Source organism: Diabrotica undecimpunctata, chromosome 1, assembly GCF_040954645.1.
Source record: "Diabrotica undecimpunctata isolate CICGRU chromosome 1, icDiaUnde3, whole genome shotgun sequence".
NCBI classification, from domain to species: Eukaryota; Metazoa; Arthropoda; class Insecta; order Coleoptera; family Chrysomelidae; genus Diabrotica; species Diabrotica undecimpunctata.
The window spans coordinates 95,076,759-95,094,980 of NC_092803.1; the positions used below are offsets into that span (position 1 = coordinate 95,076,759).

At 31.9% G+C, this 18,222-nt stretch overlaps 4 protein-coding genes across 5 annotated transcripts in view; 3 read left to right on the top strand and 1 right to left on the bottom strand.

Moving 5' to 3' along the window:
• Positions 1 to 8,672, top strand: part of LOC140451618 (uncharacterized) — a 63,144-nt gene extending 54,472 nt beyond the window's left edge. Inside the window, exons 2-5 of the mRNA XM_072545466.1 lie at positions 5,508 to 6,396; positions 6,867 to 7,103; positions 7,170 to 7,497; positions 7,558 to 8,672. Coding sequence (XP_072401567.1) covers positions 5,517 to 6,396; positions 6,867 to 7,103; positions 7,170 to 7,497; positions 7,558 to 8,437 — 2,325 coding nt within the window. The 5' untranslated portion in view covers positions 5,508 to 5,516 and the 3' untranslated portion in view covers positions 8,438 to 8,672. The remainder of the gene's footprint in view (positions 1 to 5,507; positions 6,397 to 6,866; positions 7,104 to 7,169; positions 7,498 to 7,557) is intronic.
• A 1,860-nt stretch (positions 8,673 to 10,532) lies between these two features.
• LOC140439685 (uncharacterized) lies at positions 10,533 to 13,107 on the top strand. Of its 2 annotated transcripts, none has more exons than XM_072529767.1 (4): positions 10,533 to 10,951; positions 11,017 to 11,244; positions 11,302 to 11,837; positions 12,796 to 13,107. In XM_072529767.1, exons 1-4 carry the CDS (start codon positions 10,620 to 10,622, stop codon positions 13,080 to 13,082), a joined length of 1,383 nt encoding a protein of 460 aa, XP_072385868.1. In that variant the 5' UTR covers positions 10,533 to 10,619; the 3' UTR covers positions 13,083 to 13,107. The 2 variants fall into 2 exon arrangements, with proteins under 2 accessions (XP_072385868.1, XP_072385875.1); XM_072529774.1 differs by lacking the exon at positions 12,796 to 13,107 and adding an exon at positions 11,968 to 12,782.
• LOC140439678 (uncharacterized) lies at positions 13,096 to 14,632 on the bottom strand. The gene is made up of 2 exons (XM_072529753.1): positions 14,353 to 14,632; positions 13,096 to 14,294 (listed from the first exon to the last, which is right to left on the bottom strand). The coding sequence occupies exons 1-2, from the start codon at positions 14,588 to 14,590 to the stop codon at positions 13,096 to 13,098; spliced, it is 1,437 nt and encodes a 478-aa protein (XP_072385854.1). The 5' UTR covers positions 14,591 to 14,632.
• A 1,394-nt stretch (positions 14,633 to 16,026) lies between these two features.
• LOC140439696 (uncharacterized) lies at positions 16,027 to 17,191 on the top strand. Its single transcript, XM_072529785.1, has 2 exons — positions 16,027 to 16,252; positions 16,331 to 17,191. Exons 1-2 carry the CDS (start codon positions 16,156 to 16,158, stop codon positions 17,140 to 17,142), a joined length of 909 nt encoding a protein of 302 aa, XP_072385886.1. The 5' UTR covers positions 16,027 to 16,155; the 3' UTR covers positions 17,143 to 17,191.
• The last annotated feature ends 1,031 nt before the right edge of the window (positions 17,192 to 18,222 follow it).

Below are 18,222 nucleotides of genomic sequence, written 5' to 3' on the forward strand. Positions count from 1 at the left end.
AAAATTATTCTTGGCATTATATCGAATCTCGAAATAATGCAGCTGATGCGCCTTCGCGAGGCATGCTACCGGCCGCTTTTCTATCAAAATTAGACTGGTTAACAGGTCCTTCGTTTTTGTATAATATTCCATTAATTTTTCAAGAGGTTCCTCCTTCATTGCAGGAAAAATCCTCTTTGGAAGAGATAAAGAAAGCTTTAGTGTTTGTTTCCACTCGTGAGGAACATTTTTTGTCTTGTTTAGAAGACTCGTTGATTATTCTTGTCAGATTTACACAAGAAAAGTATTTTGAAGAACATCTTCAATCAAATTCTTTTCCAAAACCATTTCGTAAGTTGGGAGTATTTTTAGATGATAGTACTCAGTGTTTAAGTGTAGGTGGTCGTCTATCGCAGTCTTCGTTATCGTATGAAGCAAAACACCCGTTTTTGTTACCAAAGAAATCACGCCTTACTACTCTTCTAGTTCGTCATTATCATGAGAAGTATTTACATGCTGGATTTAAGAGTACTCAGTTTTTGGTTAGTCAAAGGTTTTGGATAATGTCTTCTAAACAAGCCGTTAATTTGGTATTGTCCAAATGTTTTAGATGTTGGAAACAATCTCCTAAAAACTTACAACCCCCTATGGGTAATTTGCCCAAATTTCGTCTCGGTGCCATTAAACCCTTTTCGATTTGTGGGTTAGATTATGGTGGACCGTTTTCGATAACCATGTCTCGTTACAGGGGAGTTAGAACTCAAAAGGCCTATTTGTGTCTATTTGTATGTTGCGCTACAAAGGCTTTACGTCTTGAATTAGCTAGTGATTTGACCGCGGAAGCTTTTTTGGACGCTTTACAACGTTTTTACTAATTTTGTTTTGTTCGGCTTTTGTCAATAGAACCACGACGAAACCACCATTTTAATTTTAAGTTTTGAATATTTGTTTAAGATTTGTATAGGAATTGTTTGTATTAATTATCGTTTTAGTTGTTTAAGTAATGATAGTATTTAGAATTCGTTTTGTTTTTTAAAGACCTTATGGCCTTTAAAGGGGGGAGAATGTTTAAATTCAAATATGGTTGTATAAATTAATCAATACATTTGTCCTCCCTGTATTCCTACGATCCCTATAAGTACCGCCATCGGGCTCGTGGAATGCGTCCCTTTAACAGAGAAGAGCACCAGTCGTTGAAAAGAAAAGACGCAACCCGGCACGTGAACCCATGCACGCATATTGAATTGATTTCGTTCGTTGTTTTGTAGTGCAAACCCTGGTAATTAGACCCAGCGGTAAGTTTTAACCTAGTTTTACCTAAACCTATAAATTGTCTTTGATTGTTTATTGCAACCATTTAAATTTTAATAATTATTTGCATTTATGAGGAAAAGTCCATTTTTCTCGCCAGAGTTATGGAAGGAATAGTTCTGTTAATTAAGTACTATTAATTTGTAATAGTACATTGGTTTGTTAATACCCCACAGTTTCTGTCCAATGTCTTTAATGTATGGAAGAGATACATATCTAATTGTAGTTTGTTGTGGTAAAGGATCTACAGGTCCAATTCTATCTTGTGATACAGACAGATTTTCTTCGTTTCTTAAATGACTAGTTAAATTTTGTGGAGTGTTAAATAAAATTTTCTTTAGTAGTATACTTGGGTATGAGTTTTCAATGAATAGGTTATAAAGGATTTTTAGATTTTTTGTATGGAAAGCGGTATCGCTGATTTTAAGGACACGATTTTTCATTTCTTTAACTAAATTCAGTTTCATCGAATATTTATGGTATGACCAATAATTTAAATATCTGCCTGAACTGAGAGGTTTTTTATACCAATCAACCAGTAAATGGGCACCTTTTCGTATTAATTTGGTATCTAAAAAAGGTACTGAACCTGTAGTATCTTCACATTCTAATGTGAATTGAATGTAGGGGTTGTAACTATTGAAATACCAAAGTATATCATTTATCCCTGTGCTTGGTAATGCTAATATTATGTCATCAACATATTTTTTTATAAAATGTAATTTATAAGGTAGGACAAGGATGATGGTGTCTAGTATGTGGTCCATTACATAACAGGAAATTATTGGTGATATAGGGTTCCCCATAGGTGTACCAAAAGTTTGTAAAATTTGTTGTTAAATGAAAAATAATTGTTTTCGAACAGAAAAGTTAACAGTTTGAAAAATGTGTCCTTATCAATGTTACAATGTTGAGCAATAATCTCCCATTTATTACTAATGGCAAGTGTACATATATCTAGATAAACATTGCTAAATAAGGATACTACATCTAGGCTTGCAATCACGTAGCCTTCTGGCAATTGTATGTTATTAAATAATTGATTAACTTGAAATGAGTCTTTAATATAGTATTCATTATCACAATTATATGCATTCGTTAAAATATCTGTTAAGTAGTTAGCAATGTTTTCTGTAGGTGTGCCAATAGAGGCTAAAATGGGTCTAACAGATAATGGGGTTTTATGTACCTTTGGTAGACAATAAAACTTTCCAGATATACCTTTATAGTTAGATAATTTCTTTTTTGTAGCCTCATCTATTTTTTGATTGTCAAACAACGATTTTACTACTTTATTACATTTTTGTTTAATTGATGAAGTTGGATCATTATTTAATGTGGTATATGATGTATCATTTTCTATTATATCAACAGAAAGATCTAAATACTTTTGTTTTTCCAAAATAACAGTGATGTTTCCTTTATCTGATCTTGTGACTATCAAATTGGGATTTTGTTTTAAGAATTTTTTAGTTTTTATTAATAAAAGATTAAATATTGAGTTATTAAATTTGGAATTGTTAACTGAATTCGTTAAAATATTTACTGATCTTGCTGTAAGGATAGTTTTAGTGTCTTTATCAGATACATTTACAAGAATATTATCAATGTCTGCTAAAATTCTTTTTATAGAGATATCTTTACCAATTTGTGGTTAAATACTAAACTTAGGACCTAGAGACAGAAATTTCATAATATCATCTGGTATATTAACATCAGAAAGATTTTTAATCCATCTAGGATTAGTTTTAAGTTTAGAATCTAGTTCTTTATTTAATAATTTATTAAATTTTTTAAGATTTTTTTCTTTCGTCTCATGAAAAGTTCTGTTATAGGTTCTAAGTTGAGAACTATAAAAATGATCAAAAATGTCACTATTTGTTAAGTTTGAAATTTCCAATTTTATTGAACTGTTTAATGACTCTAACTTTTTTATTAATTTGTGATTATTACAAATTTCTGAATTTAAAAGTTTATTTCCTAACCTGAATTGTTTTTCATGTGTATTATGGATATCTTGTCCATATAAAAGGTTTTGAATTGGCTTTATAACTTGTTGGATATGTGGTGGTAACAATCCTGTTTTTCTACATTTTAAAAGAAAACATCTGTGGTTATATTCTTTGGCGAGTTTGATGTGATTTCGTGACCATGATTTCATTTTATCAACAGCTAAAGTTCCAAAAGTAGATCGAATCTCTTGGTAAAAACCCATACCTGTAGTTGACAATGAACCAGAAATATAAATACTTCTGGTTCATTAAATAATGATCCAACTTCATCAATTAAACAAAAATGTAATAAAGTAGTAAAATCGTTGTTTGACAATCAAAAAATAGATGAGGCTACAAAAAAGAAATTATCTAACTATAAAGGTATATCTGGAAAGTTTTATTGTCTACCAAAGGTACATAAAACCCCATTATCTGTTAGACCCATTTTAGCCTCTATTGGCACACCTACAGAAAACATTGCTAACTACTTAACAGATATTTTAACGAATGCATATAATTGTGATAATGAATACTATATTAAAGACTCATTTCAAGTTAATCAATTATTTAATAACATACAATTGCCAGAAGGCTACGTGATTGCAAGCCTAGATGTAGTATCCTTATTTAGCAATGTTTATCTAGATATATGTACACTTGCCATTAGTAATAAATGGGAGATTATTGCTCAACATTGTAACATTGATAAGGACACATTTTTCAAACTGTTAACTTTTCTGTTCGAAAACAATTATTTTTCATTTGACAACAAATTTTACAAACTTTTGGTACACCTATGGGGAACCCTATATCACCAATAATTTCCTGTTATGCAATGGACCACATACTAGACACCATCATCCTTGTCCTACCTTATAAATTACATTTTATAAAAAAATATGTTGATGACATAATATTAGCATTACCAAGCACAGGGATAAATGATATACTTTGGTATTTCAATAGTTACAACCCCTACATTCAATTCACATTAGAATGTGAAGATACTACAGGTTCAGTACCTTTTTTAGATACCAAATTAATACGAAAAGGTACCCATTTACTGGTTGATTGGTATAAAAAACCTCTCAGTTCAGGCAGATATTTAAATTATTGGTCATACCATAAATATTCGATGAAACTGAATTTAGTTAAAGAAATGAAAAATCGTGTCCTTAAAATCAGCGATACCGCTTTCCATACAAAAAATCTAAAAATCCTTTATAACCTATTCATTGAAAACTCATACCCAAGTATACTACTAAAGAAAATTTTATTTAACACTCCACAAAATTTAACTAGTCATTTAAGAAACGAAGAAAATCTGTCTGTATCACAAGATAGAATTGGACCTGTAGATCCTTTACCACAACAAACTACAATTAGATATGTATCTCTTCCATACATTAAAGACATTGGACAGAAACTAAGTTTGTAAGTAGAAACAATTTTTAATTAATTATACCAACACCAACAATTTCTTAATCACATTTGTAGCTCCCTGATGAAGGACATAACCAATGTCCGAAAGCTTGGAATAAAAATTTAAAAGAGTACTCATTTCATTTTTATTGCTGCAAACCCACTATTTACAATATTACCTGGCTTTTTTTTAAATTTCTTTCCACATCATTTCTTGGATATTTAATCCACCTTCTTGTCAAATGCCTTATTAAGACATTAGTGACCTCAGTAATATTGCGACTGAGGCTTGACTGACTAACGCATGTTAAAAAGTTGTTGGCTAGGCCCCGTTGGTAGCTCCCAACACCATAAAAATGTAAAACTGAGAGTATCTAAAATGTATAGAAGTTTTGACTTGGTGGTTATAGTCTGATATATTTTTAAATTTAATGCAGCTTAGTAATACTTACCCTAAACATTTTAGGTATCCTAGAGGCATAAACACCTTCCTCCAAATATGGTTCTAATACCCTTATCAGATAGTTTGCAGCTTGTTTATTAAGTCGGAATTGCTGCCTAAATTGGGCATCACTTAGTGTAAAAGGGTTTTGGGTATCCCGTAATATTCTTCTTATCCTCCGTTGTGAGCGTCGGATATCTATCCTCTCTAATTCCTCCAAAACCAGCAAATGCCCGTAAAACGCAGCCATATTAATATTTTTGCCCCAGTCTTCCTTCTTATTTTTAAAAATCTGTTAAATTGTTTTAAAAATCTGTTCGTTAGAACACCATATTTAATTACCTAAGACTTTGTTTTAGCAAGCAATTATGGATTTTGTCTATCCATCCACTTCAACAAGCTGTGAAATTAACTCAGGAGCCTGCCATCTTTGCAGCAAAATATTTAAAAATGTGGAATTACGAAATCGTCATATCAAAGGAATACATAACATAGATATGTCGATTAAGAAAATTAATCACATTATTTGTCCCTTATGTGAACAAGAAACTAATTTCAAAAGCCATGAGAACTTACGAAAACATCTTAAAGGGAACCACCAGGTGAGTATTGAATTAATAACTTTTGAATTTTCTAGTTTACAAGAATATGAGACATGGAAAGACATGCAGAAATTTGAGACAAGTTATACAATGAATAGAATTGTTAATAGAAATGAACAGAAGACATTATACTATGAGTGTAACAGAAGTATCACTAAAGGTAGGTACAATACTTTGTTACTTGTAATATTTAAAACTTATACTAATCTATATTTAGGATATAAGCCCAACTATAAAATTAGAACAGAGAAATCTGGTGGATCAATTAAAATTAAAGGAGTGTGTCCCTCCAGGCTGATTTGCAAACTGAGAGATCAAGGACAAGTTTCAGTCAGTTATTGGAAAACACATGCTGGACATAAAGAGGAATTAAGAACCATGCATCTGGCAAAAGCAGAAGAAAAAATGATTGTAGAGAAGTTAATATCTGGGGTGCCATCCAGCAGAATTTTAGAAGATTCAAGAAAATTGGAAACACCAAAACTAGAAAGACTTGCCCTATTAACAAGTAAAGACCTCTCAAATTTGTCCAGGAAGTATAATACATATAAGAAACGAGATCAAAATGATATGGTAGCAACGGCTTTAAAGGTTCAGGAATGGAATGCTAACAACAAGAATTATGCTTTCTTATTCAAGAAGGAAGGTAAAGACCTATCATTTTTTTATGCCTACTACAATTATAATTAATCCTATTCCAATTTGACTTGTGTGAATTGTTATCACTTGACTCATGTAACAAACCTTACTCTTAGCAGAATCAACAATATACATTTTTAAATAATATATCTCGTAAGATTGTAGTCATTGGTTTTTTACATTAAAACTAATTTTGTAATGGAGGTGCTGATTTATTGGGCAAACTTACTAGTTTTTTTATTTTACTAGACAACCATTTTTGGGTCTTAGTCTGTTAAAGAATACTTCTCCATTCTGATCTATTTCACACTTTGCTCTTCCAGTTTTTGATAAATATGATATGTTAAATAAGAAGTCAACACAAAAAAAAATAGGACTAATGATTACCTGTTAAAAAATACAATAAAATTTCAGTCTCTTACCATTAATTTATTATCTTTAATTATCTCTAAACTATAAATTTTTTATTTTTATTAGGAGAACAACATGATGTACTTAAAAAAGAAGATTTTGCCTTAGGATTCATGAACTCTGTTATGGAAGATAAATTAAGAGAATTCCATAGCATAATTTGTATGGATGGTACACATGGCACGAACAAGAGGGGAATGGATTTAACAGTGGTGCTTATTAAAGATGACAGGAATACAGGATTTCCAGTTGCATTCTTACTGTCAAACCGATTGGACCAAGTAGTTCAAGAAGTTTTTTTAGGTATGTATTATATGAGTAGTGACAATTTATGACTGGTAAGTAAAAATAATTTTTAAAAACTTTTAGGTGCTCTCAAGAATAGAAAGAATAGAATGCAAACTGGAATTCATGCAGAACATTTTATGAGTGATGACGATAAAAAATATTATAATGCATGGGTGAAGATTATGGGCAACCAACCAAAGAGGCTTTTATGTACATGGCACGTTGTGAAAAATTGGAACATTCAAGGGAAGAAGAAAATAAAAGATCCAATTTTGAAGAAACAGATGAAAACTGAGATGAAAAGAATTATTAATGAAACGGATGAAGATAGATTTATGGAGTTATGCAATAGATATATAATCAAATTACAAGAGGCAAATGAGATAGATTTTTTTAATTATCTGGCACGGTAAATAAGTATATGAAATCATACATTTTAAGTCATCCTTAAGTCTATTTTTTTTTGTAGGAATTACTTTCAGAATGAAGAGAGAATCAAAATGTGGGCTCATTGTTACAGAAAAAATTCAGGAATCAATACAAACATGGCGATAGAATCTTTCAACAACCTATTGAAGACCAACCACCTTAGGAGAAGTGCTGGGGTAACAATTGAAAAGTTATTGGACACAATAGATGATCTAGTTGACATTAAAATGTGGAAGAGGATTATAGACATCGAAAGACCAAATGCGAACAATTATCAAGATAGGGTTATAGCAAAAGCACACAAAATGGCAGAAACGATGAAAAACAAAGTGGAGGTTAAGAAAAATGAGAAGGTATATGGTCAATTTCAGGTAAAGTCATTTAGAGATCCTAATAAATTATATAATGTAAATATAAGGCAAGTATGTGAAAATGAATGTAAGACATTGTATTGTAGAGTATGTAAAATTTGTATTCATCGCTATCAGTGTGAGTGTGCTGAATATGTGGTGAGGAATATCTTGTGTAAGCATGTGCACTTGGTAAGAATGCACGAGGAGCGCGAGGGAACTAACTCTGTTTTAGATGATGCTGCAAGGTGTTTGGCAGAAACTTCAATTATCAAATCAAGGCATCAAGAGGAAATTAATGAGTTTGTCAGAGGGAAGGTAGAACAGACAAATGTCATCCAGGAAAAAACCAAACGAAGTCTTCAAATAGAAAACTTGGTAAATTTAGTAAAAACCATGGAAGACTTAGATGATGAAAGTTTTGCAAGATTACATGACAAAATTGTGAGGGACATTCAAGGAACAAAGCGCAAAGTGAAGAAAGAATTTCAGGAAACCCCTAAGGATATTACAAAGAAGCGAAAAATGGAAAAGCAGGAATATTTTCCTTCCAATAAAAAAAGAAACTGATTAAAAATTAAATTTGAACCATTCTTGTAGCTCACTTTATAGGCTTATTTACCTATTGCAAATTGCCTTTTGCATTAATTAGTCTTAGATGTCATAACTAACGACCTTCTTTTACAGATTCTTAGTTCTAAGACTAATTAACACTTTATTTTCAGATTCTTAGTATTAAGATATCTAACCCCTTTCTTTGCAGATTCTTAGTTATAATACTAATCAACGTTTATTGCAGATTCTTACTTGTAATAAACATTTTATTGTATTTTAATAAAGGTATTTTTCCCGCTAGCTAGGGTTCATATATAACCTTTATGTCCACGGACTGTGATCCCTATATGCTCCGGTCCAACATAGCTATGGATAGTGCGACTGGACCACCTTCCCTCATTCCCGAGGGTCAAATCCAGCGACAATTAGTAATATATGTAGTAAAATTTCATAAAATATATGTATAAATGCTTAGTTTAGGCCTGAATTTTAAAGCTGTGTTAAGTAATGATGTTATAATGATGTTATATTTGTATGCTTTTATATTAGAATTGCATTTTTAAATCGGGATGTACTGGGCCCTAGGCGAGGTTTAGAGGGGTTTTCCTTCACCATTGCATCAATAACGGCCCCCCCTCCTTTGATTTCCCAGATTTTTAATAAAGAATAAAGACATTTTAAACATAACTGTTTAGTGTTTTATTTGGTTTGCAATAGTTATTTCCAGTAAACCTCTGCTTCATTTTGTTAACAATGACAATTTTTCATAGTACTCGATTCACAATATATATCTTTTTATTATCCTACATTTGTGGTGAAATCTAATATAATTCAGTGTTCTAAAAAAATGAAAATGGATAAATGTCAATTTGGATTTATGCAAGGAGGCAGGTCTACATCAGCAATTTTTATTATAAAACAGCTAATTTAACAATTTAGAGTGAAAGAGATAGACTTGCGAATAGTATTATTAATCTTGAGAAAGCACATGATGAAGTTATCAGAAACCTACTGTGGCAGAGATTTAGTAGGAAAGGAGTGCCAGCTGAATGTGTGAGTGGAGTATGAGCAAGTAACAACTATAATAGTGTTAGAACTACTATATATAGTTAGAATAACTATTATAGTGTTAGAACTATACAATTGTAGGTGAAACTGGCCAATTTTGTGTGAAAATAGGGCTTCATCCGGGTTTCGCCCATATTTATTCTCATTTGTGCTGGATTAGATAACAACTGAACCTGCTTGGTATAGAGTAGCGGAGACAAGTCCTTAATGAAAAATGATTAAAATTAAGTTGGATACAAACAAAATATTTAGAATATTCTTTTAAATATGATATTTCAATTCCAGATAGAGTAGTTGGCTTGAATAGACAAGAACTCAAAAAAGATGATAATTTTCGGCTTTTAGGATCGGTATTACCGTTTTATTTATCATACTTCAATTAAAGATAAAGGAAAGATGCAAATTGAATGATGTGTGATAAAAAAGGTACGAAGAAAACTAAAAGGTAATTGTATAGGACTGCTTTTAGACCAGCTATGATGTATGGTACTGAATGTAGGGCAGTAAAAAAGGGGATGAACAGAAATTGCATGTTTTTGAAAAACCATAATCTCAGAGAAAAAGCGGAGAGGTACTTAGTCCCTGGAAGAGAACAGAAAAGTTTACAGGAAAATAATTAGAGAAGCCGATCCCACATAGAGAAAGCTAACGAGAATAATAATGTTAATGAATGTTCTAGAAATAAAAATAATAAGAAGAACCTCTAAATCTTAATAAAAAAATTACCTAATCAAAAAAAATTAAAACAATATCTATATATCTAATAAAAAAGCATCACTAGCATATCAAAATAAAAAAACACAAGTCAGAAATTAATTTTACCTACATAATCTCAAAAGAAAAAATAATTACATTTCTAATAAAACTATAATAGCCAGCTTAATCCTAAAATGTGAATATCATCCGCTTTCTACCAATACCACAGTAGATTGCTACTCTGCTAATAAATTTTTTAGCGATATAGACGATTTCTCCTAACCAAAACTCTATCTGGTGGCGTTGTGCATAACTATTCAAATAGACATTAATACATAACCTTAGATTTGTCTATATCAAAATCGCATTCGTTTTGTTTTGTTACCAAAGTTTATTTCGGTTTTTACATTGGTTTTTACGCTATTCTAGTATAATGGATGAAAATGAAATAATGTTTTCTGTAGTTGAATATTTTAAATATCTAGGAGGGAATGAAAATTCTAGAAGAGTCTATGAAGGCGAGCAAGTTGTTCGAGCAGGTCACATAATTATGTGTGGTAGATTACATACAGAAAAGCAAGACCGCATTGTAATTTATGCTCTTTGTTTACAAACCAGTGCCTTGCAATCATCGCCGCATGTGATCAAAGGACAATTAAATATTGTCAATAACATAGCAAGTGTGCATAAGATGGAATGCTCTTGTAAAGGTGGAAACAGTGGGTATTGTAAACATATTTCAGCTGTGTTATTACATTGTACCAGGTAATAATTTTTTGTACAAATATATTGTCAAATCAATGTATATATTCCTGGTTTATTATTTTTAGAATACCTTTGGAAACTTTGGAAGAGCTATCCCAAACAGACTTACAATGTGCTTGGTCTCTAAGGAAAGCAACCAGCAAAGATCAATATAAAGCTGTTTCCATACCGGAAATGCCTTGTTATAAGGATAAATGGGCCAAACAAATAACCACAATCTCCAGTGAAAAGAAACCAAATATTTTAGAAAATCTTTTATTGCATGCTCCAAAATCTGCATTACATTTGAATCGGTAATTTCTTAGCAATTTATCATCATTGTTATCATTAATCGTATTTGTATATTGTAGGGTAGGCAGAAGAGAATCACCAACTACCAGTGTAGAAACAGTTTACCCAAATAACAATCAACATCTCAACATATTACTTAATAATGCCAGCCAATCTGTTATTATGATGGAATTAGAAGGTTTAACCGTTGAGATTAAGGATTGTTGTAAAGATTTTGTGCAATCTCATTTTATGAATGATACAGAACATGTTGCCACTACAACAAAAATATCTCAAAGAGAATGGCACAAACAGCGTAAGTATCGAATTACTGGCTCTAGAATATATGGCATATATACCTACGCTGGTTTCGATTGGATCACTAAAGCTGAAAAGTATTTCAATCCAAAACATTTTACAAACAAATTTGTTAAGCATGGGTTGAAGTATGAAGCTGCAGCATGTGAATGCTTTGTCAAAGCAACTGGACAAACAGTGTCCACATTTGGTCTAATTGTTTCTCATAATAACAATTGGTTGGCATATTCTCCAGATGGTGTTATTTTTAATAACGGAAATCCCGTAGCATTGGTTGAAATAAAATGTCCAATGGAAGGTAAATTATAATCACATATTCATAACAAGTTATTTAACTATTCTTTTTTGCAATGGTTAGGCAAAGAAAAAGGCCAATACTCACAATCTTTTATCCTTTATTGATGTTAAATATTAGCTACTGGTTTCAGGACTTATAATTTATGTCCCATCCTCAGGCCAGAATAAGAGGTTTCTTGTTAAAAAACAAAGTTATAAGATATCAGTTACAAGTAGGCTTCCAGCTAACATGTGTGAATGCATGCAAAGTCGTCATCTCCTCAAGACAGGACCACATTCACTCAGGTATCAGGTAGGGACTTGTTTTTAGTTGTGTTTTTTAAAAATTGAACAATTGTATCAAACTATTATGTGGCTAAATGATACCATATGTAGAAGCAAACAGATTTGACGGCAATCCTCAAAGTCACTTGCACTGCATAAACAAACGTCTATCATGTCTTCTCCTCACGGTTGTAAATTGGTTGTCATTTTCTTCTTAAATCCAATAATGGAGTTTATTGGTGTTTTGTTCTTTTTTAATATTTGAAATGAAACACTTTTTTTAAAAGTGTATTCGTATAAATCATTGTTTGCAATGTCCATCGTTTTAAATAATTTAAATAACTTATTTTATTGGATTTAAGAAGAAAACAGACAAAAACAGCTGTAACACAGAACATAAGTACTTAAAAAGTTCAACTAGTACATAATATGGTATTACAAAAAAAGTCCCAACCTGGTACCTGAGTGAACATGGCCCTGTCGTGAGGAGATAATAACTTTGAATGCATTCACACACGTTAGTTGCAAACCTACTTGTAACTTATATCTTTGTTTTTTAACAGCAAACGATCAAAACCTCTTTCTGGCCTGAGGACGGGACATAAACTCTAAGTCCCGAAAGCCTCTTTTCTTTACTTAACCTAACATTTATGGACTCACACTTGCAACCATTTCATCATTATTCTTTTTTGTAGGTGCTACAAAATCAGTGTTTGATGTTCTAAAAACATTAAATTACCTAAAAAAGAATGAAAATAACATATACGAATTAAAGGAACGTCATATGTATTATGGACAAATTCAGTGTGGGATGGCAATGTTAAATATAAAAGAATGTTATTTTTTAATTTATTGTCCATATGATGCCAGTATGGTAATTTTAAATGTACCTTACAATGATGATTTTGCCAAGAAATTACTTTTTAATGTTAAAACTAAGTATTTTAAATATATGTTACATTCCATATGCATGTCAAAATAAAGAAACATATTTATTATTGTAAAAATTTATTATCTGCCAATATAGGCGAAGACAAGTTAGTCACAGCACATATAATAATAAAGATATTTTGTATGTATGGTATAAAATTAGTATGAAGTTTATTACTCAAAATTTTAAATACTTTTATGCGCTGATTTGTTCGTTCAATATGAACTCTAGCCGCTGCAATGTCTGAGTTTTGAATTGCTTCTTCACGACTTAGTTGTTTTCGTTTTTCTAAAAATGGAGGCCTGTAGAGTTTTACGTTATGAAATGAACACAATTCATCAATTAAAAATCCTTTATCCACCATAATTGCAGAGCCTGGCTTAATTTGTTCAATTACACCACTTTCTTCAAAGATTATTTTGTCTGATGCACGACCACCATATGGTCTACTTACAAAAGTGATTACTCCTGAAGGAGATACCCCTGTCATGAATTTTATGGTTTCACTTCCTTTATACTGGGAATAGAAACGTATTCTGCAGCACAAGCACTTTGGTTTATACACTTTTATTTCTGTGCAATCCAGAACCATTTCTGTATCTTCAAAATTAGTGAAACAAATGGGCACATTCTTTTGTAATTCTGCACTTGAAGGCATATATATAGTACATTGAAGCACTTCTGCTAGGATACATATCATTTGTGTAATATAAGTTTTACACAAACCTTGAGTAACACCAAACAATGGTGCTAACACTGCGTAACTTAAATCCAACTTCAATTTTACGAATGTTAGTATTATTCGCTGTCTTACACCTAGTCTATGACTTCTAATGTCTTTATACACTAAATTAACTGATGACACTATACCATCCAGTAATTGGAAATTCTGCAATCCTGTAAAACTGCATAGCATGGTATCTGACGTTATTATATCTGATAACGTAACCACTTTTGGAGTGTTGACTTGAACTTGAAAGTCTTTAAAAGACTTTACTGTTCCACCACTTAATTGCAATAGTGCATCAACACATAAAATGTCTTCTTCTGATGGTTCATTTGTTTTATTGGGAACATCAACATCTGGAATACGTGGTGGTTCAGGATCACATTCTGGGTTCACTTTTTGTTTTGTGCGGTTTTTAGAACGTTCAGCTCGGGTAGAGTTAGTGGGGAGTTCTTTTGACAATATGTTGACTTTTGGCAACTTACAACTGGGTATAGCACATCTTTTCAATCTTCTAAGTTTAGATAAGTTTTCTCCTAAAATATAAATATTTACCTGTTAATAATAGCTACTTTATATAATACATAAACATACCCTTAAAGTAATCTTCATTTTTAAAGTGTAAACTGCACACTTTCATATATGGACTAGGCTCTTTTCCCATTTTTAGAAGGTGTTTCCATAAGTTTCGTTTGTTAACTAAAGTGCCATTGAATAAAACTCTGTCTTGTTTATCCTTTTTAGGGAAAGAATGAAACGATAAATTACTATCACGCTTTATCCAAGAATCACATTGAGGCACACAACAATAATAATTAGATTTTTTTGCCATAACTGAATAAAAACAAACACTATTTCAAGCCAAGGGAAATTCGGAAATGTAAGGTTATGTATTAATGTCTATTTGAAAGGTTCGAGTTAAATACGCAATGGCGCTGCAATCTTAAACGGGATTGCCTATACTGTGTCACAATACCTCAATTGTCATTTTAAAAAACATGAAACCCGCCAATTTTTAAATTGGGACCCACCCACCAACCAATCACGCCAAACCTAGGCTGTATATTATAGTGTAGTCTCAAAAAAGACTGCATTCATGCGACAATGCGGATGTACGGAGTGCCGACGTTGTAGAATCTTCTCTATTCGCGATTGAAAACAAAGTATCTGACCTCTGGCGGAATAAATTTAAACTACTAAAAGTGGTATAAACAAACCAGATAGCTGTTGATTTGAATAGAATTATTAAATTTTTTTAGTAAATTTCAGCATTATGACTGTCACAGTATATTGCCAAAGAATATTCTTTATAAAGCAATATACTGTGACTACGTTAAAGTATTTTAAATCAAATCGATATTGTTCTGTTCCTCAATGTAATTCAAGATGGACAAAAGATATTTCTCTATTTCTCTTTCCTAAACTGAAAAACTTTAGGCAAAAGAGGAAATCAATAAAAAGAAAATACCACTATCATTAAGTCAATAACATACTGAGAATACATAATTTATTTTCTTGAATAACAGAAATACAAATACTTACCATGTTGGGATAGTATCGTGAGGTTTTTTCCTCATAATTTATTATAGAATCTTTTAAAGACAAATCATGTGCTATGATCTTTTTTGACAGGTGACTCTCCAAGTTAAGGTTGATTTCATGTAATCAAATGAACTATCTTACAATAAACTCAACAAGTTATTTATTTATGTTAATATACAATAAAGTACTTACATGTCAAAAAATAGTATAAAATAAAAATTAATATATCAAAAACATAAGGCATAATATAAAATAATGCATATATTAGGTAGTAAGACAAACATTACACAAAACATTATACTCTGGGTTCCCAGATATACACAAAATAGGATTCTGGATTCATCAATACACAAGCCAGTTCCAAATATTTAAGTTAAAATTTAAGAATTCATCACTTGAAAACTGCTTCCCCTTCAACCAATGGTCTCTTTGCTTCACCACAATACTCAAAGATATCATTAGGCTAATTTCCATTTTTAAATGATAAAAATAACTCGTCTTAACCAAATTAAACATGCAAAAGCAATGGTAAACATTAGTTGTTTATACCATTTATATCGGCCATGACACTGCAATCGACCTGCCCTCTACATTCAGTTTCAATCGCGAATATGTAGAATACTACATGGCACAGAGTCCCACTGCAGGGGCCTGGGGGGTTCAACTTCAATCCGTAAAATGTAATCATGGTCGCGTTCACCAGATGCAAACGTTGGCAATCAGTTTCCGCTTTATTCTTCTGAACGACTTGCTGAGTGTTGCTAACGTCAAACGTGTTTGGAAAGCGATCGCCATTTTTGCAAGCATAAAATATTTACGCTGAACTTTCTAAACTTGTTGAGTATTAGGAAAAATATGGCGGGAATGGAAATTTTACAAATTGTAGAATATATTTATAATGGTTTTGTTTATAAAATAACAGCTACCGAAGATATTCATAAAAGATTGGATGGTGAGTTCAATTAATTAACAGCTAATAATAATTCTAATATCGTGTTATATTATAACCTTAAAAATATTTTTGTTGTAGATACGGAGTTCTTTCTAAATTACATTCAAGAATGTGCTAATGTAGTAGAAATTAAGCCGCTTGAAGAGAAACAAAATGTTCCTTTAACAGTCAAAGCGTTTTCGTGGAATTCAGAAAACACAAAATTGTTGATTACGGAATATGGTAAATATATTTCTGAATTTCGTAATCCAAAAATGAAAAAGAAAATTACATGGGGCAAAATCAAAGAAGTTTTTCATAAGATGAATTACATGGTATGTGAGGAAGACCTTGACAGAAAAATGAGAAATTTAAAACACCACTATAAGACGATCAAGGATAACAATAAAAAGTCCAGCACTGGTAGAGGACGCATCATCTGGGAATATTTTAATATGTTTGAAGAAATATTTGCAGATGATAAAACTATAAATCACGGGAAAATCTACTCGTCACTTAATCGTTTAGATTTTCCTAGTACTTCAAGCACTACTTTTCCTAGTACTTCTTGCAGTTCAGATATAGTACATATAGAGCCATTAACAGTTGCTCCCCACCTATTAGACAGTCCTAGCTCTGCAACTGAAACACATATAAAAAAAAAGGTAAAAGTTGCACCCCATTTTGATTGCCCTAGCACAAGTACAACACCCGTATCAAGCACTCCCAAACAAGCTATTAAATTGAGAAAGCTCCAGGAAGGGAGAGGCCTCTATAGATTTAGGAAAGAATATTTAGCTCTAGAAAATAGAAGAGTTGCTGCATTGGAAAAATTGGTGGAAGAGCTTGCAGAGAACAACAGAATCCAAAAGGAGAGGAATGAAATATTAAAAAAACAAGGAAGTATATAATGATATTTTCATGTTTTAAATATAAAAATACATATAATAAATTTTATAAAACCAACACTCTTGTTTTATTATCTGTTGCACAGGTTCACCAGTTCTCTACGTTTCATTTCTGCTCCTTAAAGTATTGACTTATTGTCTTCAACTAAATTGTTTTCTTCTTGATCTTCACTTCTCCTAAATGGTAATGGGGGTTCTCATCCCTCACAATAAAATTGTGTAGTACACATGCTTCTTCTTCTTAGTGCCGTGCACCCATAGTGCGTTGGCGAATTATCTTAAGGCCAGACGTCTGTCTTTTGCGGCATGCAAAAGATCGCCAGTGTTATTTATGCCTGTCCAGTTCTTTATGTTCCGTAGCCACGACATTTGTTTGCGACCTACTCCTCTCTTGCCTTCAATCTTTCCCTAGACGATTAGTTCAGGAATTTTTCCTCTCAGAATATGGCTGAGGTATCCAATTTTTCGTACCTTTATCAAATTGGAGTGGTTCTCTCTCAGTATTTGCCTTTCTTAAGACTTCCTCGTTTCTCACCCTATCTGTCTATGGTATGCGGAACATTCTTCGCAATGTCCACATTTTGAAGGCCTCCAACTTATTAATGGAAGGTACTCATAATGTCCATGTTTCCATGGCGTATAACAGTATGGACCATACATAGCATTTAACCATCCTGTAGCAGAGATTGAAGGAAAGTACACATGCAGCCAATATTATTTCACTGGCCATTTCAGGAGTGGTAACATCTAAATATTTTATTCTTCCGAATTTTCCTTTTAGAAGTCCAAATGTTCTTTCAATAATGGACCTTACACTACACAATCTTGTATTGTAATGAATTTGTTCTCTACTAAGATAGCCATTATCTTAATATGGTTTCATCAACTGATGTAAAAGTGGATAGGCAGAATCCCCAATTAAATGGACTTAACCTAAATATGTGGGCTTCATTCATTCTTCCTGGCATGCCTATACAAATATCTATAAAAACTCCTTTGTTACATGTAATTCCATAAATAATTAATAAATTTCTGAATTTAACTATATACTGTTTGGAAAATTTGAATTTTGACAACTGAAAG

Bases quoted from the DNA above. Each gene is read 5' to 3' on its own strand.
- LOC140439678 (XM_072529753.1), bottom strand. From the start codon at position 14,590: ATGGCAAAAAAATCTAATTATTATTGTTGTGTGCCTCAATGTGATTCT. The intron at 14,295-14,352 runs GTATGTTTATGT...TTTATATTTTAG, and splicing joins AAATGAAGATTACTTTAAGG to GAGAAAACTTATCTAAACTT.
- LOC140439685 (XM_072529767.1), top strand. From the start codon at position 10,620: ATGGATGAAAATGAAATAATGTTTTCTGTAGTTGAATATTTTAAATAT. The intron at 11,245-11,301 runs GTAATTTCTTAG...TGTATATTGTAG, and splicing joins TCTGCATTACATTTGAATCG to GGTAGGCAGAAGAGAATCAC. The intron at 11,838-12,795 runs GTAAATTATAAT...TCTTTTTTGTAG, and splicing joins AATAAAATGTCCAATGGAAG to GTGCTACAAAATCAGTGTTT.
- LOC140439696 (XM_072529785.1), top strand. From the start codon at position 16,156: ATGGCGGGAATGGAAATTTTACAAATTGTAGAATATATTTATAATGGT. The intron at 16,253-16,330 runs GTGAGTTCAATT...TTTTTGTTGTAG, and splicing joins TATTCATAAAAGATTGGATG to ATACGGAGTTCTTTCTAAAT.